A 26,894-nucleotide genomic window follows, 5' to 3' on the forward strand; every position below is an offset into this window, starting at 1 on the left:
TATTGCAGGGAAAATACTATACCAAGTACTTCATGGCCAGTGCTACTTCTGGCCTTCATTTGTGAGTCCCCTTCCACCTAAAACTGCTTAAAAATAAGGTTTTAAACTATTATCTGTAGTTAGGGGGGGGGAAAAAGGGGAATGGTTAAGGCAAGGGGATTTTAATTTCAGGAACAAAGCAAAAAATGCAAAGGAAGGACAGGATGAGGACCTTTGCTGTTTTTAGGGGACCAGATCATTTGTCATGGACTCACACAAGGTGTGTAAGACCAACAAACAACAGCCTGGACCTTTGAATAATCAAAATAAAGGACATGGATATAGTGAAGAGCAAAATAAACATAAATTTATCAGAGTTTCTTGCAGGTAGTGATAAAATTTGGAGTTGATAGAGGTGAACAAGCAGAAGAGATTTTCTTTTCCACTGTGGGTCGTACTCACCAATTGTGGTCTGGCAGAAGAGAAGCAGCCCAGAGAAAAGGGGAAGTTTAAGGAAACAGGTTCCAGGCAGCAGATTTTGACAAAAGACCAACAGTTCTGTACCCACGATTATGGACTGGCTGACTCTGAAGGAGAAAACTCTGGAGCAGAAGCAAATAAGGTACCCTGAGAATTTCTTGATTCTGCTTGAAACACAAACCCTCAGTGTGAGCATCTGCCCCACAGCTGGGGCTCCAAAACAGGCGGAGGTGAAGTCAGGGTGGACACAAAACCAGCTCCCATTTTCTGAAACCAAACCCAGCTGAGATCCCTGGCCAGCAGTGCAGACACCACACACATCCCATTAACACCACCAGCAGCATTTCCACCCTCCAGAACGTGTTCACACAGAAAAAAAAACCCCGAAGGTGAATGGAACCAGTGCTGGGAAGAGCTAAACCCCTCTGAGGTCTGGTGCAAAAGCCAGGCACCGATGGCACACACCCCAATAATCACCTACTTTGGGAAAACCACATCTAGGGATCAGATTCCCACCCCTCTTGGAATGAGGTGGGTCTGAGCCACTGAGCTGAGCTGGTGAATGTGTTTGGAAAACCTGAAAACCAGAAGGAAGCACCTCAGCTTTACTAGAACACATAAAACTGCAAACACAGAGTAGGCAAATACTTCTGCCTTGCAGCACGTTCCCTGGGTGACCTTAATATCACACAGTGAAAAAAAGACCTTCAGAAAGAGTGGAGCACATGACAGATTGAAAACAAAACAATTAGTCAGTGATTTTAAAAAAAAATTAAAGGATATTTCATAATACACAACATTAATGAAGTTTTTAAAATAATTATGTGGTCAAAGTTTGTACAGACTGGGCAAAACTTGATTTTTTTTTTTTAATTTGATGTTTACTGATTTTGTTAAATAAAGGAAAAACCATCCTGATTTGGTGGAGAGCAGTTCAGTTGTGTCCCCCAGGCCTGTGCTGGATGTGACAGCCAGCCAGGATGGATGAGCATTCACAGCTCCACAAAACTGCCTGGCATCTCCTCTGGGAAGCCCACAGCAGGGAGCCTGGAGCACTGTGGTACAAAAAACACCCCAATTTCATCTCCAACCAAATTCATCTGTGAAGTCTCCCAAGCCACCACAGGGTACAGATAAACACAGGCATAAAAAACTCATCTGAATCATCTCACAGCACAAGGAAAATGCAAAAGGAATTAGAGCACAGTTGGACTCTTGGTGTTATTTTTTTATATTTTACTCATCTCTGATCTAATCCTTTGTAATCTAAATTTAGCTTAGGCTTTCCTTGTATAGTTACCATCACTAAAAAAACTTAATCCCTATTTCCAAGAAGGTTTTGCTGGATATTAGATAAATGCAGACGTAGCCAAATAATGACGAGAACTTGGTTCTCGATCCAGTGAATGCAACCCCTATGTTCACATTTCTTTTTTTAACACCATTTGAAGGTATTTTTGTAAAGAGCTGAATGAAGTGTGTGTTTAAAACACTGGAAGAATGAGGATTTAAATAAAAAAGCTGTAAGCACTCTATTTCTAGAAAGCCTTCCTGACACAAGTTAAGAGAACAGTTAAATAAAAGGAAAATTGACACCCAAAATGTTGGGAAGTCCTGGGTTACCACACTTTATGAGCTGTGGCTAATCTGCATGTGGCACATCTGGCATGAGAGATGAGATACAGAATGGGCAGAGAGGTGAGGCAAGGCAAGAAGTGTTTTAAAATAAGCACCTCAGAGGGAGGGAGGGAGGGAAGGAAGGAAGGAAGGAAGGATGGAAGGAAGGATGGAAGGAAGGAAGGAAGGAAGGAAGGCAGGCATTCATCTACTGCTGCACTCCAGCACTTAAGAATTGTCACTCCCTGGCTGGGATTTTGGGCTCCAAATCCCAAACATTCCATCTCACTTGGTTCATGCTCACAATATTTCACTGCTTACCTTGGCAAAGCATCAAAATAGATCATTTTCACCCTTCTTAACCTCTGCTGTTGGCACACCAGTTTATTAAGCTCAGGCCTCACAGCAGATTACCATTTTCCCTCCAAACCAATATAATTCTGTTGTCATCAACACCCCCTGTTACAGCCCTGGCCAAGTGGAGAATATTCCCTTTTTCCTCACAGGGAAAGGGCTACAGTTTCTATCCAGCTGCTCCCCAGTTACTGGTGAAAGAGAATTCATCAATGAATAATTTTATCTGTTCTGATGACCACTGAGTGCTGAAACATCCAAACAGTGCATTAGATAAATAACAGGATATTTGGTAGGGTCCTAATATTCCAATTATCTAGACTCCCACACACTCCTACCAGACATTCCCTGTCCATGCCATGCTGGAATAAAAACCAGAGGAGTGTGGAAGAGCCTCACACCTCCAGCAGTGATGATGATGACCTGCAGACATCCTGAATGGAACAGGATCTGCTGAGTGACCAATCTGGACTCTGTAAAATAAGAAAATTCCCATTTTTCTCCCATACAATTCCCCTTTCCTTCCATCCTCCTCCAAAAAATTGGACTAAAACTCTTCAGAGTGAATGGTTTCAATGCTCCTTTCACTCTCTGGTTTCCACACAATTCTGGGTTGAATTTCTGGCAAGTCAATTAGCACTAAGTGTACAGTGTTTTACAGCTCTCCTTGCAGACACCCCAAAAAGGCATTTCTGTACCTCTTCTTGTCTACTCCTATTTCTGCATAAAACACATGGGGAAAAAACCCCACCATAAATTGCTATTTCTGCAACCCATAGCTGAAAAAAAAGGTTTTTTTCTAGTATATACCAAGCCAAGATTTGAGTTTCTAACTGAAATAAGATCGATTTCTTCTGATTTATTGGTTTTCACCTATCAGGCAGCAACTATTGGAATTATTTTAAGAAGAAATTATATTTTTTTAAAAGAAAGACTTAAGTTCTGCAATTTCTAGTTTTAATAATTGGCACTAATTAAGCAAACTGTAGCAACAGGAAGTTATACCTTATCCACCTCAAACGGAAGCACTGCCCTGACTTTCCAACAGCTTCACACTCAAGCTCTTTGGTTCTTCCCTACCACAAGAAAAACCCAAATACCCACTCACAGCTGCTCTTCAAAACCTTGGCAAAAGGTGGCTGTTCTGTTTTTCAAACAGATGGATACGTCAACATTCCTCAAGCATCACTCCTTGCTAACCTGCCATGGTCTGCTAACTTTAAATGACTGTCTATCACATGAATTCTTCATGACATCAACCACCACAGCAGAGCTGAAATGTGCAGTAAAGCAGGTGGCCACCAGCAATTCCTTTTATCTCTCACATCTGGCACCACGCTCCATACAGAGTTTATACATTATCTGTTGCTAATAAATCATAAAATCATAGAATCATGGAATGGTTTGGGTTGGAAGGGGCCTTCAGGATCATCTGAACTCTGAAGCTTTTCTATTGTCACATAACAGATGCAATTCGGTGAATATTTTTAATATTTTTTTATCCAAAAAGTAGAATGTGGTATGTTGCAAATTGCATTTTTAAAAGCATGAAATACAAGCAATCTGTGGGATTCAGATTAGGTGTTTAAATATTGTTATGACTGTAGGAAAGACTAAAAGGATGATTAAAAATAAACCAGCAGAGCAGGACATCATCATTTGCAGATTCAAGGTTATGACCACAAGCAAAGTTGTAATTTAGTGGCAACAAAACAAAGGTGCTCCTCTTTCCTCACATTCCCCAATTCCTAATTAAAACAAAACAATTAGGAATGGAGCCACCACGTGCTTAACTGGAATTCTTGCCAGTCTTTAACTTCAGAAAAATCCAACCTAAACACTGAGCAAATTATATTTCAGTTGACAATCTGCCAACTGAACAGGGGAGTTTCGGGCTTTTGATCATTATTAATTGGTTTGATAAGAGCATTGATATCGATTTTTCCCCAATTAATACTGCAATCTCCCTATATCCCACTTATTTTACCTCAAGCTTGGAGTATTTGCTTAAGAATAATCAGTAAAAATTTGTTTCCCTTGAATTTTTATTTCCTCCTTTCTGTGGTTCCAGCTCCATCTCCCTACTTTTCTTCCTCCTCCAGTTTTCTCTTCAGCATCCCTCTTCATCTTCCTCAGTGGATGGACAGCCTGGTGATGCATTTGAACATAAATCCAATTAAAAATATCCATGGGACACTTCATAGCTGCATCCCACAACTCCTTAATGCAACATGCCATGAAAGCTTTGTGTTTGCAAAGAATCCTGTAAAACACTTCTGGGTTTCGGGGGTTTTTTTTTGAGGTAAGATAATATCATCAGTAAAAGCAGTGTAAAAATAGTGTCAGTTCAAGTTTACAAAAAATCTTTGGACGTTCATCTACGTTTAACAGTTCAGCAACAAGAACAATGCCAGTAAATTTCTGGAGAGCAACATGAGGTACAGGATTTTATAGCAATCCTGGGGATCACAAAGCTGCAGTGGGGGAACCTCACTTTTTTTTACACACCATTCTCCAGGCCATGACATTTCAGGCTAAATGATATGAGGTGTGATAAATGCAAGCCCTCGTTTGAATACAAACAGATTCTTAAAATATTTTAACTAGGACTATAAGCGAAAATAAATTAGGCCAGTGGGATTTAGGGCAAGAATTCAGATTCTGTGGGATTTTCTAAGTTTACTGCTTAAGTTAGAAACTACACAAGCTTTCAGAGTTTTTGGCTCTGGAAACAAGCAATTCAAATCAATTCTGAAATTAAATCACTCTCTTCTGACTGGCAGCATAAGAATAAACAAAAATCAGTGTCCTTATTCTTAACCACACCAGAACAGGTGTTGTGTGAACTTCCCCAGGCAGAGGTGCTTTAAGTTTCCCAGCTCCTACTTTGCTTCCATAGTAAACCCAACCTCTCTTTTTTCTTTTATTTTTGTATTTCAATCTAACAAGGGCAAAGAGATGGAGATGTGCAAAATGGAAACGGGAAGCTGCGATCTAACTTTGAGTTTCTAACAAATCTGATTCTCTTTTCCCGGCGTAGTCACAAAGAGAGCCTGAAATCTCCAAGGAATCATTTGGACTTCGTGCAACTGCATTTGGTTGTAGTTCAGCCTTTGGATCTTTCATAGAATTCCAGAATGGTTTGGGTTGGAAGAGACCTTAAAAATCATCCCATTCCCCCCCTGCCATGGCAGGGACACCTCCCACTGTGCCAGGCTGCTCCAAGCCCCAATGTCCAGCCTGGCCTTGGGCACTGCCAGGGATCCAGGGGCAGCCCCAGCTGCTCTGGGCACCCTGTGCCAGGGCCTGCCCACCCTGCCAGGGAACAATTCCTGCCCAAGATCCCATCCAGCCCTGCCCTCTGGCACTGGGAAGCCATTCCCCCTTGTCCTGTCACTCCATCCCTTGCGAAAAATCCCTCTCCAAAAGCCCCTGTCCATAATGAGGGCAGCAATCTGTTAATCAAACACATTATCAAATCACCTAGATGTCTAACTCCTATTGTGTTTTATCTGAATGCAACACTGTTGATACACTCCTTTATTAGTCTAATGATTGTAACAACTATAATGAAGACGTTTGGGGGAAAAATGCAAATCCAGGGTTTGTCCAAAGTCCAAGCTACTCTTTGAGGTTAATTAGGGAGTGGGGAAGTTGATCATATTATTAGTGGGCAGGCCCTGGCACAGGGTGCCCAGAGCAGCTGGGGCTGCCCCTGGATCCCTGGCAGTGCCCAAGGCCAGGCTGGACATTGGGGCTTGGAGCAGCCTGGCACAGTGGGAGGTGTCCCTGCCCATGGCAGGGGTGGGATGGGCTGATCTTTAACATCCCTTCCAACCCAAACCATTCAATGTTTCTGTCATTAATAACATACCTAATTTTTCTATGCCATGCCCTCCCCTTTTTAAGTCCATACACTGTCCTACACTGATTTATGCCTGGTTTTGAGGTTTTAAAATTATTTTTAGAAGCACATGACTTTATTTAAGACTATTTTCTGATCTGAGCTCATGTAAAAAGGCAGTAAGTTGGCTATTGATGAAGACAAGGATATCTTTCTCAATGAAGTACAAATATTAATCCCTGAGTACTTCTGGGCAGTTTAAGCTTAGGCAACATTTCCTCTTCCTAAATAAAAGTTAGAATTCCAGAGCAAAATTGACAGCCATGGAATTAGCAAACCAATAGCAATAATATACACATAGTATGTTGCATTTAATATTACATATAACAAGATACCATATTTGTTATGGCATATTGTATTCTGTTATGTGAGTCATGTGCCTCAAGTTAGTCCTCCTCTTCAAAAAGCTGTGATGATTTGAAACTTCAGCGTTCAATTTTTTCACTTTATTACCAAATTCCTGTTATTTAAAATGTGGGCATGAAAACAGCACCGTGTAAAACAAACCAGCAAAATGTGACTGTAGCCCTGCCATGACCATTCCTTCACTCTTGTTTTAACTGTGCAGCCTTCCAGGGTTTCCCCTCAGATGTAAGGAATGATTCCTTCCCCTCAGATTTAAGGAATGATTCCGCTCAGATTTAAGGAATGGTTCCCATCAGATTTAAGGAATGAGTCCTTCCCCTCAGATTTAAGGAATGATTCCCCTCAGACTTAAGGAATGATTCCCCTCAGATTTAAGGAATGGTTCCCATCAGATTTAAGGAATTGTTCCCATTAGATTTAAGGAACGACTCTTTCACCTCAGATTTAAGGAATTATGCCCCTCAGATTTAAGGAATGGTTCCCCTCAGATTTAAGGAACAATTCCCTTCAGATTTAAGGAACCATTCCCCTCAGATTGAAGGAATGATTCCCCTCAGATTGAAGGGTGCTCCGAGGCTGTGTTTGTGTCCCTGTGATAATGGGGATTGTTCAGGAACTTCCAGCAGCAGGGAAATCCAATCTCCTATCAGAGTTCAACACGGGTTAATTGCTCTGCAAAAAGGGTATCTTTTTTTTATGATTCAATTCCCATTGGGAATGCCAAACCTCCCTCTGCACTGCAAGCGGGGGGCCCACTCCGTTAACAGGAAGAAAATCCACTAATTTTACACAATAAAAAAAGAAAGAAGGGCACATTTGCCTTCAATTCCATGGAAAATCAGGCACACAAGGTGCGTGACAGGAAAATAGGGACCTGATTGTTCGGTGCCCTCAGGAATGGTGCACAACAGGTGGAAAGAAAATCAGGGAAAATCGACGCAAAGGAGACGACAAATCCCAATAGAGAAATCTTTCAGCAAGTGTGTCGTGGAAAATGGTATGGGAAGAGTCTGGGAATGGCACAGGACCAAATCAGTGCCAAAAACTTCCGAATTCCTCCCTTTTTACAGGCGAGGGAGGGAACAGACTCTTGGCTGTGTCACAAGAATTCCTGCACGATCTTTTGTTATCAGGCTGAGCTTTCTCCAGCACTGGCTGGTGCAAATCACTACCCATAAATGAATGGCAGAATAAAGTATGAAATATTATACATATAAAACTAAATTAGCAAAAAACCCCCGACTGTTGAACTTAATTTGATTTGATTTAAGGGAAACAAACCTTACTGTGTTATTTGAGCTGATCTTCAGCACCAAAGGAAGGCACAAAATACTGAATATAAAAAACACCCTTAAGGAAGAAAAGCGCAGAAGCAGCTATTTAACACACCAATTTTTGTTTTGAGGACAAAAAGTCCTTCAATCATATAAATAAATTAAGAAATGGAAGTTTAAAAGTTAGTAATAAAAGTGATGTAAGTAATGAAGAAATACGATATACATATATATATATACATATATTCCTATATCTAAAGAGCAGGTCTATTGCTCTTAGTATCTAACTTTGGATTTTAAGTAAGACATTAGCCAAGCAAAGCATTCCTATCCCATCCTACACTTTAACAAAATCAAGGGATCTGAGCTTTTAAAGGTAGTATGAACTATTGTGACCTTGATATCCAAACTGACAAAACATTTTTGGGTTATGTAGCTGCAGAAAAGATTGAGTATAGAATATGTACAGTGTTTAAATGCATGTAAACTCTTGAACAGCACAGGGTTTTAAAATTTCCTATTTAAATTTCCAATTTCCTGAGAGAAAGGTGCCTTTCCTCCAAGGAAGAATCCTTCCTGCATGCCAGGGTATTCCCCAGCTCCCCAGCCAAAATTCCTGAGGGAGGAGGGTGTAGGGGGTTAATTTATACAAACTGGTAATGTGGGTAATAAAATACTCATTTTTAGCAGACTGAAAATGTACAGGATAGTCTCACCATGCTAAAATACAAACATTATCATGGAATCATGGAATGGTTTTGGTGGGAAGAGATCTTAAAGTTCATCCAGTGCCACCCCTGCCATGGCAGGGACACCTTCCATTATCCCGGGTTGCTCCAAGCCCCAATGTCCAGCCTGGCCTTGGGCACTGCCAGGGATCCAGGGGCAGCCCCAGCTTCCTTCAAAAACCTGTGCCAGGGCCTGCCCAGCCTCCCAGGGAAGAATGGTGGATCCAGCTGCCCATGAAATGAGAAGCAGCATGGTGACTTTGTGACATATTTTGCAAAGCCTACACTAATTGCCAAGTTTCTACCTTTAAGTGTCATTTCAACCCATTCCCCACAATCTCCCTGATTTTAATTCAGTTTTGTAAAAATACAGTTTCAGTGGAGAATAAGGGGGATCACCAAGGTGCAAGGAATAACCAAACCCAGAGTAAAACATCACAAGGACTTGAAAACCAAATTAAACCTCCCCCAGTCCATAACACAGTTTGTCAGTCTCAGCTTGTTTGCCCCTGAAGTGCCATTCCCATCTCCTTCAATTACACACTGTTTTTCCTTAACTCAGACCTGCATCAGCACCATCCATATTTCAATTCAAGTAAACCAAGAGTTTTCAAATAAAATGAGTCTTCATGCCCACTTGCCAAAATTAGAACTGTAGTTCAATTTTTCAACATTCAACAATACGAATCTAGGAAAGTAAAAGGGCACCAACAAAGGAAAATATTTTCTTCTGCAAAGCTTTTAGCTGTTTGGAAATTGTTTATTCTCAACTGACATTTTATTTAAATATCCTACGCAGCAGTTATGAAAGGAACCCCAGCCAACATTTCACTTCCACTAAAATTCACCACTTTTGTGTCAAACCTTCCCTAACAATGGCACTTTGTGCTTCTTAAATATTGGGGAAAAGGGATCCACAATGGCATTTCATACACAATATATCCCATGCTGGCTTAGTCATGTGTAAATCAACTTTTCTGCCAACTAAAATATTGAAACAGGATCTAAGATAAAGCATAAAACTGAAATTTATATCTAATTAATTTAATTTTAATGAAATGCTCATGTAACCAAGCCAATTAGGGTAGGCAGAAATATTAGAAATAGGAGTATTTCTTTGTTAATCTCAAGTCTTACGAGTGTAGTAAGTGTGTCTCTATAATGGAACACTTGTATCCCTACACCAGACACAGCCACAAAAACAATGGCTTCATTTTAAAACCTGCCCTCCCAGGGATGCTCTGAGGAGACACAGAAAGTGGAACTGCTTCTGGCAGGGTTAACCTGGTCAGGTGGCATTAGGATAAACATCCGTGAAGGAGAGGTTTCTGAAACTCACAGAAACCATTTCCTTCTAGAGAAAAAATCCCCAAGGTTCTAATGTTTGGGGAGTTTCAGTTTGAGAAATAAAAATGGCAATGCTTTAAAAAACAGACTGAAAGTACTTCTACCACGAAATCACAGAAGGAATTTTGATCGTTTGAAACAACATATGACATTTGAAGGAATTTTTATTTCACAATTAGGCCAATGCCATTTAATTTTGGGCACCTACAGGTGAATTCCCACTTTGCTGTGACCTCAGGACACACGAATTCAGGCCAGGGACAGTACAGTGAGCGCCAAATGCCTCAACCACCAGGCCCTGCCATCTGGAGAGCTAATGAACAATCAAGGGATCCCAAATTAAACGACACAACTTTCCCTTAGAATCTTTAGGACAACACTGTCAAGTCCAATCTATTCCCTCAGCCTCCAGAATCAATTTTTCAAACTTTATGACAGGTCTAATAGTTCCCACCTGTTCCTCCTGCCTGACTTTTGACTGGCACGTTCCCAGCCAGGGTGGAAATGCAGACAAAGGCCCCTATTAGGCTCCGGCTGTTTCTCTACTGTGAGGTTGCTCAGCCATTAAATTAATTCCAGCCCCCTTTTCCCCCTTCCATCTCTTCATTTTTGGGGGGTATGGAGGTTTGGGGAAGTGGACAAGGGAGACAGAAGTTTGGCATCCAGTTGGTGGCAGAGTACGAAAAAATGAGAAGTCACAAAAGTTAAATGCTGAATTTTTTTGATAAGCCACTAATTAAACAATTTATTTTACGACAAATCCCAGTCATTAAGTTCTTGAGGTGTCTGTATCATATTTTTAACCATCAAAACTTGGTAAAATTTGAGAGAGTCAAATCTGGGAGTCCCTAACAGAGTCCCTCATGCAATGCCTGATTACATAAGCAAAGTGGTGCAATGTTTTTCTGGGAATCCTGAAGGATCAATAAGTAACTATTTTTTCTTCAAGCAAAGGAAATTATTTTCCCTGAGATGTGTTTTCCTTTCATTCAGAGCTGGCAATTAGACCAAGCACCACACACATATCCTAACATTTATATTGGTTCCTTTGGAAGCAGCTTTAAGACCGGACAACTTTGTCCCTCAATAAAAATTACCTAATTTCTGCATCAATTTCTAGAGATTTATGAAATGTTATCATTTAAATCTCAAGGTTCTTTACTGGACTGTAAGTCACAAGGATTACAGTATTCTATTACCCATGACAACCAAGTACTTACAGCATCACCCATAATACTTAAGAAAAATATTTTAACTTCATAAAACAAAGGTCTTTTTGTAAAATTAATTTAATCTCAGATAGATTATTTAAAAATTAATAATTCAAATTATGATCTGCCTAGGACCATCTTCCTACCAGAAGACACATGGAGCTAGGAGACGTAGCTTACAATTTACCTGAAAATTAACTATTTAAGCTTCATCATGATGGGGGAAATCCTCAAGACTGACATCTGTAAGCACTTCATTGTATTTGGATTACTTAAAATAAAAAAGCAACCTTTAAACACATCGGAAAAACCAAGACCAGTTCTCTTATCTCCCTTGCCTTGATAATTAATCACTCATAAATTGGTCAGATTCTATTTAGCTTGATCCAAATCAAATCCCAAAACTCTGAATTAAACACTTCATCTTATTGAGATATAGGAATAATGTTACTGAGAACCAAAACCAACTGGGAGGGAAGAAACCTCTTGATCTATTGAATTATCACCAGTTTCTTACAGTCCTTTCAACCCTGTGGGCTGAACATGCTGTGAGTATGAAAAATGAAGAAGCAAATGCTACAAATAACTGTATTTCTATAAAATAACTCTTTGTGGCCTCTTACCAAACTAGCAAGTCTCTATCTCTCCAAAAGCCACTGCAAAATCAGCTGCAGGATGGAAATCCAGGGGAGAGGATTGGCAAAATTAGACAGCAACAATTTTAATGTGTGGATGTTTGCACACACTGGGAATAGTTTGGAATTGAAATTTGTGTTTGTCCCTAACTTGCAATATTCTAGCAAAATCTACCATTTGTAATTCTGTCACTGTGTCACTGCAAGACTACAAAGTGATTTAATTAAACACTGTTACAATGCACCCATGTGCACAGACTTTGTGTGCACATATTCTAAACAAATCACCTTTATTACCTGCAAGAAAAAATATTCTGTAACTTTTATCAGTCTCCCAGTTTAGGCTCCCAGGCTGAGAACTGAAGCCATTATTGTTGGTTAAACTCATCAGTGACAATAACACTCCAGACAATTTAGTCTCGATTGAAGAAAAAAATCCCAAACTAAATTCCTGAGGTTATTTTTCACCTGTAAAATTCATCTGCAGTTTCTGCAGATAAATGAACCCTGACATTCAAAAGTAGCTGCCACAAGGATTTACAGCTGCAGGTAGAAACAGGCTTAGAGTTTCTGTCCTGAAGAGCAACAACTTCCCAAAGACAGTTTTTTCCATCAGACTTCCACTAAACACAACAGTACAGCCTCTGTACACAGACTCCAAGCTGAGATTTAGTAACTGTGATTTTCCTATCACTTAATCCCATTTAAACTCTCATGAACAACCTTCTCTAAGGTATCCCGCAGCTCATTCACAAGGGTCATCTGTGTGATGATGAAAGCACCTCTACCAGAACCCTAATCCATGTTTTAAAAACCCAAACCAAGCACTAAAGAGCATTTTAGTGAAATATTCAGCAAAAGAAATGAGAGAAAATAGGAATGTTAAAATTAGGGATACAATCTGCTTGGTATCACTCTTCTCAAGTAACAGGCTTAGCAAATAACTTGCACTAGAGAATGTATTTCATCTCCTAAATATGAATATTTATTAAATTAAATTTCCTTATGGTGATGTTCAGAGGAATAAAGATTAAACTCCACTACCAAGAGAAAGTTAACCCACTCATCTCTTCCCACCCTTTATGGCTCAGTATTTTATATATTATCAATTAACATCCTGTGAACACAAAGTTCTCTGGTTTGTGTCCAGTTTCTTTCAGAACATTGTGTGTTACCATAATTATGAATTCCCAATCAGAAAGTTAATTCAGGATGGCCTGGATCCCCATCTTACCCATCCAGAAGATCCATGGTTGTCGTGGTCACCTCAGTGAAAAGAAGGATCTTTCCCAGCTTCTTGGTTTGGAGATGCTCCTGATAGGTCTTCAGGCTGAAATGTTCTGAGGAGAAACTTCCCATCTCCGTGACCACTGGCATCAGGGACGGAGTCACTTCCACTTTGGACTCACAGGACGAAACAAATTTCAGAGACACCTTGCTGGATGCCCTTAATCCCTCAGCATCCACGTTTCCCTCCAGCCATTTCAGGAAAGCAAGATGGATTTCCTGCGGGCAAGGGCAATAAAATAAGAAATACAGATCGCCCCACGTGAAAACACACAAACCTTCTTCCAAGTCCATTTTTATTCAAGCAATCATCTACTTCAAAACAGGAAAATTAACTCCATTTCTCTTCAAAAAGTGAGCTCTGCTGCTTGTCCTGGTCCAGCCTGGCCTGAATACTCAACACTGTCCTGGAGTTGAGACCACGCTCCTTTGCAGATTAATTAAACTTCACTTGTCTCTGTAGCAGGGTTTGCAGTGGTCTTCCTCCATCCTGAAGCATGGAATGCACACACTCATCTGCATCCTGCAGGATTCTCAGCGTGCTCAGATCCTCAGCTGCAAGAAGCCCTTTAGTCCATCACTAAGACTCGATTTAAAGGCTAAACCAGCAGCTAAGAAAAACACTTACTGATTTCTCAGTGGAATTTCTGCTAAAATGGCTCATGCCTTCAGCTAAGGGATGATTTACTACCCTTAGTACCCATGTAGTGACACTCTGAATGTTACACATCACTCTTGCTGGAGGTAACTAATTCTCCTTTGAGAGGTTTGATATGAAATGTTTGCCATGTCTTTAGGAACAGCCACAAACACAGATTCTGGGACTTTTTGCTCAGTGTGCAGCTTAAATTTTGGGGAGTTGAAGTGGTCTTTTAGGTGATAAATGAAACCACAAAAAATTGTGGTTCCAATTCGACTGGAAATAAGGCACTCATGATTCTTGCCCCCAAATTTCCAGGAGGAAGAGATGCGATTTTTAAATAAAAAGGTTCTAACCAAGCACATGCCCCTCGTTCCCATCACTGCTGTATCTGGGAACTGGAACACATTTCCTACGTGAGTGCTGAAGGCAGGGCTAAGCTCTCCTGCCCTTGAACAAGACATCTCTGAGCTCCAGCCCAACTCTTCAAAACCCACAAACCACAAAAGAAGAGCAAACTTCCCATAAACAGTTATCTATCCAAGGAATGACTCCTCTTTTCCACATCCCACTGTTCTACCTGAAGAAGGAATGAGAGAAGTGCTCTTGTTCCTAACACCTTCTCTGGATTTTCCACCCCCAGAAATGGCATTTTCTCAAATTTCACCGACTTTGCTGCCTGTGCTGAGTGCCAGCAGAGGGGCTGCTCTGCAGCCCTGCAGCACCAGTGGCAGAGCAGGACACAAAGAAAAGAGTAACTTCTCCCAAATTCCATCAGGCACTCGCTTCTAAGCCCCAGAACAACCTAAGAGAGACTCAGCAGCTACATTTTAGTTATGGAGAAATTACTTCTCATTTCTTGCTTTTCTAAAGCTGCCTCTGAATATTTTCTGTCTAACTTCTTGGATAAAATATGCTTTAAATATTTCCTTTCCCCTCTTTTTTTATCTTTTGCTATGCATCATAAATGATGATGTGATGATGACTGAAGGTTTTGTGAGCATTTCTTTGATTTGCACCTTCACTCAGTGTAACACCAGAGCTCTGACAGACTAAATAAATTCCTTACACATTATCCTACTTGTTTTACATACCCACAGTAACTGATTGGCTGTAACTGATATTTAGAAAAATTACAGCTTTCATTTCTGTCAGGGAGAACATGGAAAAACTCTGCTTAATCAGAGAGTGTTTTCCTATTGCTTTCCAAACCCAGAAATTCACTCAGCAGCACTGGGTGTGCGAGTCCTATGCTCAGAAACATAATTTTAACTCACCTAAGGATGGCTTTACAGTCTTACAGAAATTAAGTTACAAAATAAAGGAGATTAAAGTGTGACGACATCGTAAACAAATCATGAGAGTGCTTGAGGCTGTGTCAGAAATTCTGGTGTACTTTTGCTCAGAATATTTTCTGAAAAGAACAAAGTAGCACCTATTCCTGTGTGATGCTCCATTATTCTAAATATGCCACACAATTCCAACCTTTTACCCTCCTGAATGTATTACTTCAAGTGATTTTTCCCCATAGATTTTAGGCAAACTTCTTGATTTCATTGCTTCTAACACACACTGAACCATTTAAGAATTGTTGTATGTGTGTAATTCTCAAGTTCATTTCCCCCCATAACGTCCAAGGGTTTATTGAGCTGATGAAAAATATAAACACGAGGAACACATAATCAAGGATGGGGATTTTTACAAATTCCTAAGAAAACATGGCTTACACGTTTAACAAAGTTTCAAGTGCTGGTCACAGTGGAAAAATGATTTTTTACTGTAAGAACTTCCTTCACTGTGGTCCCCAAATTATATTGGCACAGCAAAAACAACATTATCGAATAATGAAATTAACATATATATGAAGTCAGCGTTAATCTCTGCTTCAAGTCCATTGAAAAGGAATATAATCGTGTCAGAACTGTGTGGTTTAACCCGAGGATCCGGCTGGAATTCCCAACCTCTCCTATTCCAGCAGCATCCGCCGTTCTGCAGCAGCCTCTGGTGGCCACTGACACGACAAGTGCTGGCTCAGGAACCTCCTGGACACCTCGGGAGCAGCCCAGGCATCCAGCACCAGGGCAGGGAACACCCGAACTGCTGGACACGCCTTTCCCTGGCCTTTTTGGAAATCGTGGAGGATGCTGCTCCAAGCTTTAATGGATTGTGGAATCCCAGAAGCTGCAGCTGTTCCGTGTTCAGGCTCTGACAGGATCTGCAGCTACTCACACACACAGTCATGGAAAATCTGGATTTCCCAACCTCCCAGCGACATACTTTGTGCATTTAATAACTAAACTTGTTGTAGGGCGGCACAAATAAATTCTGAAACTGATATTCATCAGGCTTGGGCAGGAGAACTGAAGTCAAGCCAAATTTAATTTTGTAGAATTGCAGAATCACAGAAGGGTTTGGGTTGGAAGGGATTTTAAGGATCATCCCATCCCACCCCTGCCATGGGCAGGGACACCTCCCACTGTGCCAGGCTGCTCCAAGCCCCAATGTCCAGCCTGGCCTTGGGCACTGCCAGGGATCCAGGGGCAGCCCCAGCTGCTCTGGGCACCCTGTGCCAGGGCCTGCCCACTCTCACAGCCAAGAATTTCTTCCCAATTCCTAATTTAATGCTGTCCTTTTTCATCTTAAGGCCATTATTTCCTATAAAACTGCGGGGTTTTTCTTCCAGTCACACTTTTCACGTGTACATTCCCACAGGCAAAGATATTCCCTTCTTTCTCGAAGTAAGAATTAAATTTGACATCCCAACCAAACAACTCGGTGACAAAAAACCTACTCGGCTTTTCAGAGTTAAAATATTCATCTACAAGTTTAGTATTTATAAGGAGAAAATGTTTCTACCCGTATTTTAAATGGTAAAAAATGTAATTTCAATGCATTATAAAAAAAGCACTTACCAGAAGCAGAAAAGAACTGCACCAACAAAACTACCCAAAACCTCTCACTAATAAATTCTCCACACTCCAAAGGTCAATTTAAATCCTTTAAAGAGAAGCAAGGAGAGATTGGGAATTTCCAAGCACTGATCTGGTACCCAGGGACACACCAGAAGAATTCTGATTGTCAGACTGAGAGTGGCACTGAATGAAAAGCTCCGAGCAAGAAGGGAGATGTAGAGGACATTAATTCCCAAAATTCCCAGAAATCCAAAGTTAAGCTACTGCACACTGCAGACCCTCAGCTCCTCCGCTCACCAGCACAAATTGCTCGTTGTGGTAATCTCAACATAAAGAAGGAGGAGCAAAAGCTGTATTTTATTTCTCATTTCACATCTGCTTTCTATGATTTTAAGAGTTTGGTCAGGTGTGGGCAGAAACTGCTCCGTAACAGAAGTTTGCTTTTGCTGTTCAAAATTCTTTTTAATTTCATAACCATTAAGTTTCACTTTTCCCTAACGCTCACTTAGAGGTTGAGATTGAACAAGGAGGAAAGAGGGAGACAAAAACCAGCTGCATATGGACCCTTCTCTGTTGTAGTATAAAATAACACAAAATTACAGCTCCTGATGGAGAAGATTTTATTTGCACCTGGGCTCTGTCAAACAATGAGAGTTCTGCACCGAGCACATAAACTCCCAGTTATAATGGTTGAAAATAAACCCAAATCCAAGACTTTATTCTTACAATCTGTTTATATAGATAGGATTTGGATGTATTTTTTTATCTCTATGTTCATGCACACACACAGATTAATTCAAATATCTCTCACTGGGCAGATTTGGGAGCTGCTCTTTCCTCCCAAACTCCAACGATGGGCCCGAAACTCTCTATCAATGGAATTCTTTGTTAAGACAAAATTCACTCACAGCCTAAATTCATTTGGTTCCTATTAAAAACATGGAGGCGAAACGAAATGAAAGCTACAAACACAATGCCACGAACCAAACATTTCCCATCAGCTCCCTCCTCTCATGTGAGGGAAAGGAGATGATTTTAACCACTGATGCTCCACCTGAACACTCAATAATGGGATTAAAATATTGCACTTTAGCTGTGCTTGTGAAGCGAGGCCAAATATTCACTTTCTGGAGACACAGAACGTGATTTAGAAACTTTTTTCCCTTCCTTTGCATAAAATCTAATGTTTTCCAATGAACTACCTCTATTTTTGAGGAGTTTGCAGTTGGTGCACTGATCCATGGAATTATCAGCTGATAGAGTGATTAAATTTCTTATTTATTTATTTATTTACACGTTCATGTTTGTAAACTGCAAGCAAACCAAGATTACACAGGAATCAGGCACCAAACTTTTAGAGGAGCCTGTCTGGAGCAAAACCAGACATCACACCTTCAATATGACTAAAATCTGCTTTTTTTTTTTTTTATCAGAATTGCCTGTTCCCAAAGGAATATTACACAATTCAAGTAGGATCTCCAATGTATATCAAATATTCACTTTCTGGAGACACAGAACGTGATTTAGAAACTTTTTTCCCTTCCTTTGCATAAAATCTAATGTTTTCCAATGAACTACCTCTATTTTTGAGGAGTTTGCAGTTGGTGCACTGATCCATGGAATTATCAGCTGATAGAGTGATTAAATTTCTTATTTATTTATTTATTTACACGTTCATGTTTGTAAACTGCAAGCAAACCAAGATTACACAGGAATCAGGCACCAAACTTTTAGAGGAGCCTGTCTGGAGCAAAACCACAGACATCACCTTCAATATGACTAAAATCTGCTTTTTTTTTTTTTTATCAGAATTGCCTGTTCCCAAAGGAATATTACACAATTCAAGTAGGATCTCCAATGTATATATTTCATCCCCGTGGATTCTCTATCAACACTGATAGAAAAGGACATATTTTAATGAAGAGTTGGGCTTGGAGTTCAACTTAAATACAAAAATTCACACCTGCACAGACACATACAGACAAAAATATAGCCATGTTCTCCTTGTCTTACACAGCTTTGCTCAACAGCCCTGCAGGTTTGAGGGTGTTAAATTTAAATTAACCACAGGAGAGCTTCGATAGCATCTCTTGAATCCAAGAGAAACAATATTTAACATCACTGAAAAAAAATTTTTTTAATATATAATAATATATAATATATAATATATAAATATTTATTTCCTTACTTTAAATACACATGATGTTATCTCCTATCTTTATTCATTTCAAACCCTACCATGTCTACATTACCTTTTAATGAGGCTTTGTAAAATACTATATATTAAGCTTACTGCCTCAATCTTTCATTAAAATGCATCGTTTTCCCTTAAAAGCAAAGTGCAATGACTTTTCCTTTAGGAAAAGTTTGAAGAAATAAGAAGGAAATTAAAAAAGCAAACCACAAAAATTTGATAGAGAAAGGAGGAAAGATCATCTCTTGGTGATCACAGAGGAACTGGAGAGGATGCAGAACAGGTATTAGATCTCATTAGATAATAATAATAATAATATTTTCAATGCTGATGTTATTAATATTTAATAACATTCCCAAACTGCACATCCACACCTAGAGTCCTCAGTGTTGCCCTTCCAGACTTAAGGAAGTGCAAGCTTGGAGAGGGATTTTATAACAACTGAAACAAAGGGAACAAACAACTTTTAAACACAAAACCTATTTACAACACATTAAAAATCTGTTTGGAAGTACAAGAAGTACTCAAACTAATCCAGTTTTTAGGCAGCATTTAGAAAACTCCTTTAATATTAACTGTTTACAATTAATTTCAGGCCATTATTTTCACTGGTGGTGTTTTAGTTCACAGGGTAAAAACCTTAGGAAGGAGAGAAATCCCCATTTCTCGACTCCCTCCTTTCCCCATGGCCTGAAGAACTTCATAAAGATTTTATTGTCCTACAACCGAGGCACATTTTCATTTCATGTTCTCATGAACTGGAGTTACTTGGCTGGTACTTGCTGTGCATTCCCAGGATTCTGCACAGCCTGGAAATCTGTTTCAGTTTATTAATAATATTTTTATATTTCCTAAACTGAGACACGGTGCAAACCAGGAGATTTTGACTGCACAAAGCACAGAAGAACATTTAGAAAGATGGCAGGGTTGGCAACTTTTTCAATTCCCAACCAATCTGACTTTTAGGAGTCTCCAGTGGTTTGGGCTACTTCAGTCTATGATGTGCTTTCTGAAGGGAGGCAGAAAAAGCTCATCATTTCTGAAAGATCATTCCAGAGACTTAGTCAAGTGCCTTATTTTTGTCTCCACTCTTCAGTGTGTTTTTAAAAACAAGTATTGCATTACATAAACACAGTGCATCATCCCAGCAGAAACAGCCACGGATAGGAGTGGATCCATTTTCCCAACTGATATGTGGAATACTTCATCCAAAAAAGGGCAAGATTTTTAACAAAGTGCTGCAAGGTATCCTTATCCTTTTTATTGCAGCCCCATTGCTTTGAACACGAAGCATCTTAGATTTCAACCCATTCCCGCACTACACGTCCAGCAACTGCTCATAAATCCCTGCCTGAATCTGAATCCAGAATTAAATTTAGCTTTAAAAAGCACTGTGTGTAGGCAGAAAATTCATTTATCCAACGGGCAGCAGCCCATCCTGGGAAACAGGCAGCAGGGCCCAGGTCAGGATTCACTGATAATGAAAAATAAGTCAGGATGTTCCTTTTTGCTGAGAAAATAATGACAAATGAGAGTCAATAGGTTAAAAATAATCCATAAAGAAATTAATTATGGTCTTCACATCAAGTTTGCTATCTCTGCATCTCTCCTGGCTTTAGCAGAGTGCTCCACTTGGGAGCTGGGATACCAGAAGGCACAAGCAGGATGGGAATAGGTGCTGGAGGTTTGCTCAGCACAAACCAGAGCCGAGGGGAGGAACGGGGAGGAGGCCGTAAGGTGCATCCCAGATTTTCCTTCCCTTCCTTCCTCAGCTGCGGCAGAACAGTCTGGAAACAATCTTCCCAGCAGCTGCTCTCATCAACAAACTGTTTATTGTAAGAAAGTGCCTGGGTCAAAGGCTAAACGTCATCCAGAACTGAAAGCGTAGCTGTAAAAAAAAAAAAAAGGCAAAAAAAATCCTGGGGCCGTCCACGCATGTGGAAAAAAAGCCCAGGACACTGGGAAGGGAAGCATATTCCATCTGAAAGGCCAAAAGTCTACTTAAAAACTCCTCAGGTTGATGGAGCAGGGTTTTACAACACTGCACTCGTTTCTCGTGGCTCGCGCTGCTTTTGAGGCCTACTCGAGGTTCCTGCTAAGAACGGAATTTGCTAATCAGTCTGTGTCTCGTGGTGAAAAAGAGCAAAAGGGAGTTGTGTGAAAACAATCCAAAATGTTTTATTAAAGCTAAGCCAACTCCATATCCACACACAACAATAAAATAAGGACTTCTCTAATTGATTACAAACGCACCGTCGACGCGTTACACGAAAAACCAAGTTTAGGCTCGGTATCAGTCAATAATAAAATTTTAGTTTAAAGTAAAGGATACAAAAATCACAGGAGAAAATCTCATTTACCAGCCTGCAGCTTTGAATCTCAGAAATTAAAGAGTGCATGAGCAGCTCTGAGAGCGGAACTGGTCCCACAACAGCCCCGTAATTGGGACACGTTTGCTGCCCCAGCCCATAAATCTGCCTTTGAGGGGGAAGGACCCAGAGGAACAAGGTCCACCTTTGACACAACATCACCACGTAACACTTCACAAAAAGGCTGATAAATCAGAGGCCTGCGAGGTGGTGATTTATCCTACCAGGAAAAGGTGTGAGAAATTACGGGCCGGGTGTTTAATTCTTCGTGACACCTACTTTGTAACAAAATTGTTATTTTTCTGAAGGGAAAGTGTACAGTAAATTGAGCCTATGTGCAACTGGGCTAAAAATAAGCCTAGGAAAAGCAAGCAGAAAGGAAAAGACATTCCACTTTTGCATTAAAATCTGAGCATTATGCATATTAAAGTGGGTTGATTTTTTTTTTTAAATTATATAATCAAAGTCATGTTTGGAAGAATAAATTAAGATATAAATCTAACCTTAAATGCTGTACACACATATATTAAATTACTCTCAAAAATATTCTGTATGGACTAGGAAAAAAATACAGAAGAATTTTGTTCTCAGCTAATAGGGCAATAAATTAGATGCAATATATCCAGCAGCTAAAACTGGCTCTCTTAAACAGCTATCACATAATACTATTTTTATTTGGTACCAAACCTGGTGTTTTTTTTTTTTTTTTAAACTAACAACAAAATTGTTTGTCGAAAATCTTGGAATTAGCAGTAGAATGAGTTAAGTAAATAAAACCTAAGAAAATATTTTTTCTTCGCACTGATAATACACAATTCTTAGCTGAGGGTTTTCCATCAGGTTTGTTTTGCCTTTCAGCAGGGTTACACACATCAAATGTGAATGAATTTAGTGTTCGTGAATATGAAATAGCAGCACAGGAGCCCAAGATTCTCCTCTTAGCACTGCAAATACGCTTTAAACTCCAACGACCAGCTTTCAGCTGGACCTCATTTTTGCCTCTTTTGAGGAAAAAAACCTCCCCACTCTGTCACACTGGAGGGGTTTTGGAGCTAAAGAAATGCCTGTGAAATATTAAGGTGAAACCACACCACGTTTTCACGTGGACCACGGCTCAGGGATTACAACGCAGCCCCGTCCCTGAAGCTGCACGGCTGATGTTCAACATGGGTCATGGATTTTATATTCCTTTCTAAAACACATTCAGGTTGACAGAGTGCTTTATAAATTACAAAAGGAACATCTTGGAAAGGAAGAATTTCTCGGAAATTATACGCTATAATGGCAAAAATACGCTTGGTCTGTTATTTATAAACACCTACTGCAAAGACGAAACCCAGTATTAAGCTAACGCTGACTAACTTTCATTTAAGATCTCTTTGCTAATCAAAGATATTTCAAAAAAATTAACATGACAGCATGGGATTATTTCTTTTAAAAGTAAAAAAAAAAGTTTAAAAAAAAAGTTTAAAAAAAAGTAAATCTGCTTTTTATTTAGCAGAGTATCAAAGAAACTTCATGCTTCATCATATACATATACAGCAATGTAAAACTTGGATACCAAATGGAGAACCCTGAAAGAAGCCTCACTGATGTCCAGTTTATCAGAAATTAATAAATTTTTCTTACAAAACACGGTTGAAAATAGAGTATTTAAACACAGTATTCACACAACACTCAGCTGTGAGAGTGGATGATCCAAATCCCATTTACAGCTATCCCAGCCGTGTGGTTTTTAACCCGTTGTAATTATTTCCTCCTTTTTCAGCCTTTTCAGATTTAACACTTTCTCCTGCTGGGATTGAACCTTGCTCAGAGCAAAGGGGTAGAATTTTTCCCTCAGAAGAAACCCAGGAAGATGGAGATCCAATCCTACACTGCACCTTGGGTCTAGGGACCCAGAATGAGTTCCAGAGCCTCTGGAGAGAGCTGAAAGTATTTCTGCAGTGGTCAGGGAGAAATGGGGAAAGAAATGCCCCAAATATAATCTGTCCTGTAAAGCTGGACATAAAACTTATTTAACCCTCACAGAAATAAGGCCAAATTTTATGGAACAAACCCAGGGTTTGCCTCAAGTCGAACACACCACGAGCTCCTACTCCACAAGGCCATGTTTGGATTTCCACGTCCAAAGTCAGAGCTCAGGACTGAAATTCAGGGTTTTGGGAGCAGCTTTGGGAAACGAGGCACTCAAAGAATCAGACAAGGAGAGACCTGAGGCTGAGGCAGTGCATGAGAATTGTTCTGCAGAACCACACAGAGGCAGGGAGGAGCATTTCTGACAATGGCACATTCTTTATCCCGAAGGATTTTGGATTCTCCTGACTTGTTTCTGAGGTCAGCCACCTGTTTCTGCCCCTGCAGATATTTGTGCTCCACCAACTGTGAAACAGGAGTTAATCCAAAGTGCAACACTTCATGTAGAACACAGCCCAGACAGAACTCAAATTGACTAAAATCAAACTACAGTGCATGCAAACATCTCTCACTTTTGTTTTTTGAGACTCATCTGAATTGCACGCCTGAAAAAGATTTTTCCCATTAACATTTTAACATTTAACATATTAATCCAGGCAAGGATTCTTTTCACTTCATTCTGTCCAGGTTCTCTTGACTTCAGAAGTGTTTTTGTTTCCGTCCATGCTTTTGAAACACTGTCCTGACCTTGGTTATTTTTCTTTTTAGTGTCACAAAAGGATCAAAAATTTTATATTCTACCACATATCAACTCCAAAGATGAACTTTTAACTGATTAAATATGAACCAACTTTGCTGAAAGTTATTACGTTATAATTAATAGTCCCAAACCAAAGGGGTAACTTCTAAAAATAAATTGTCCTGAAGGAAAAAGTTTCAGGGATTACTTCAATCAGTACTAAAATGCAGAAAAAAGGAGTTTAAAATGCACTTCCAGAATAGTTGCACACAAACTAATGCACTCAAAGCAGACAAAATCCGTATCAACACGTGACATTTAGTGATTAATTTATCCTTGGTTAAATAAACATAGTTTGGGTCTGTTTCTTGAACATAATTTGCCGGGGAAACAGGAGACTGAAAGCAAAACAATTATTATTTAATTTTGAGTTTAAAGTTTGATATGGCCTTCCAGTTTGTCAAACTTGTGAAAAAAAAAAAAAAAAGAGGATTGTGACAGTGGCTGTGAAAGTGAAATTCTACCAGCAAATTACCAAATGCTTCTAAAAGGAAGAAATGTCCTTGAACAGATGGAGAAATTGTTTTGTATGGAGCAATAAGGGCAGCAATAATTATATTAAAGTTTACTGCAATTCAAAAATGTCTAATTTGCTAATCCTGGGCTGCTAATTAAAGTGGACTGTCTAGGATAGAAAAAAGCTTCAAAATATTTAGAGAGAAGTCCACTTCCACCTCCAAAAGTGCTGCAGAGATACCAAAAGCAAATCCTTATCTTTTCTGTCTATTCAGAAATACCATTGGACTGAAACACCAAATCCAACATTTACCCTCCCACATGCTGCCTATGGCTAAAACAGGTAGAAGGAAAAACTTCCCATAATTGCAAAAAGCAATAATAATAATAATAATAATAATAATAGAAATATTCTACAGACAGAAGTCCAGCTTTAAGTGTCTCCAGGTATTTCTAACAAAACCTTGGAAATTCAAATCTTTATAATAATTTGCAGCTCCTACTGCTTATGGTAACATTGGGAAAGTGCCTCTCTCTCTAAGGAAGCAAAAAAGTAGGAATTAGCATTTGCTTTCAGCTACTGTATTTTCTTTTCCATCAGCAAATAATTGTACTGATACCAACACCCAAAATACAGTTAAAAAATGGTAAAGTAACCAGATAAAAGTTCTGTCTGCAGCTGCTGCTCCTGACAAGGAGCTGTGGTACATTCACTAGTCCTAAAACCAACAATTCCATCTTGGGAAGAAGAAATGTCTTCCAGACCAGAAAAATGCACGGGTAATTGCTCGCTTCATGTAATAAGTTCTAAAGTCAAAACATGCCAGATGCAATTTTTTATTTAGATCTTGACAATCGTGCATCAAAACACAATTATTTTTCCTTATCTTGCAGAAGAATTTCAGAAATACCTCCTGGAATTAATTTTCATCGATTCTGACTCCATGGAAATGCTGAGACGTGCTCGCACAAAATCGTTCTTTGAACTCTCGAGGATCTTAAGATGTTTTTGAGTTCCTGAAACTTGACTTTATTCCATAGGTGGGGAGCATCCAGGCACAGCTCTTGAAACTGAGACACTTTCTCCAACTGAATGCTGCTCTGACTTTAAATTATTTTAACAATGAGACCAATGTAACCTTTTCTACTTAAGTTATGACCTACTCATCAGATGAATGGTAAATGACAAAAGAAACTGTGATTCATTTCTTTGTTGCAAGTGTAACATCAAAAAACTATCACAAAAAAAGGAGCCATAATTGTATTGCTCAGTAATCCACATTATATCCAGCATCTCTCTTCCCTTCCCTCAGCAAATGAAAACGGCCTTATTTTTATTTAGATTCTCTGGCTGAAGGTGTTAAGACATGGAATTCTCTAAGTCTATATTGAAGGCAAGAAGCTGACTAAAAATTCACAAGTGGGTTGTTTGTCCAGCAAATGTTTTGGGACTCAGCAATCTGTGAACCCACTTTGAAACATTTTGGTTTCTAGGTGATCTGAACTCCAAATTTTAGTTCTCACCACGTGCAAAAATCGTAAATTTATTACAATCAATACTCTCAAACTGAAGAAAAGATCCTTTTCCGTGTTAAAATCTCCTCGATACTGATCCTGCTAAGGCTTGGCTTTTACTATTATTTTAATGATACATTTATTTGTTTTTACAAATCAAGAAGTGTATTTTGAAATGTTTTCTGAAGTAGTTCTTAAAACATTTCTTAGATAAGTTCAGCAGCACAATCTAGTACAGACTTGAGAAACAACACACACTAGATCAGGGAAGTGATTCTCAATAAAACAAGCTGTAAAAATCCAACATTGTCCCACATTTTAGTGAAACCATCAGTCCAAAGTAGCACAGTTTTTATAGCTAAAATTATTAGATATGTCTGTAACAAGTAGCAGCTGTAGGGAATGCTAGAAAATGCAATAATAAGGTTATTTTCTCTGTGTTCAAGTCTTGCTCCTTACCTCTGCTCTTCAGCTGTTGCCCCATTCCCCTCTCTCCTCCTCCCACACAGCCTCTGCTTTTTCATCTGCTATCAAACCAGATCCACCAGCTCTTCCTCCTGCATTTTTTCCCTCCAAAAAAAAAAAAAGTTCTTATCCTCATCAGTCAAGGAGCATGCTCTGATTTACACAGTGCATGGATAACTCTCACCCCAACTTTTCTCAGGGCTGGAGCACTTCTCTGGTCTCCTCTGGGCCTCTGGCACTTGACTTGTTTTTATTATCTTGTGTATTTAGGAAGAAATGGGTAAAGAAAGGAGATAATTTCTGAAACTTGAGGTGGCCAATATGGCTAACACAATGAAATTATACACATTTAAATAATTATGTATTTTTTAAACATATTAACACACCTGTACACATACACGAGCCTGTATATAGAATTATGGAATTAGACAGATGCAGGACCACA

The 26,894-nt window shown here is 39.5% G+C and overlaps 1 protein-coding gene across 1 annotated transcript in view; it reads right to left on the bottom strand.

Moving 5' to 3' along the window:
- HLCS (holocarboxylase synthetase) overlaps positions 1 to 26,894 on the bottom strand; it is a 106,401-nt gene that overhangs the window by 60,367 nt on the left and 19,140 nt on the right. Inside the window, exon 6 of the mRNA XM_008635289.2 lies at positions 13,130 to 13,401. Within this exon, the coding sequence (XP_008633511.2) occupies positions 13,130 to 13,401 (272 nt within the window). The remainder of the gene's footprint in view (positions 1 to 13,129; positions 13,402 to 26,894) is intronic.

The sequence above is a fragment of the Corvus brachyrhynchos genome, unplaced genomic scaffold (genome assembly GCF_000691975.1).
Source record: "Corvus brachyrhynchos isolate BGI_N302 unplaced genomic scaffold, ASM69197v1 scaffold434, whole genome shotgun sequence".
Taxonomy (NCBI): Eukaryota; Metazoa; Chordata; class Aves; order Passeriformes; family Corvidae; genus Corvus; species Corvus brachyrhynchos.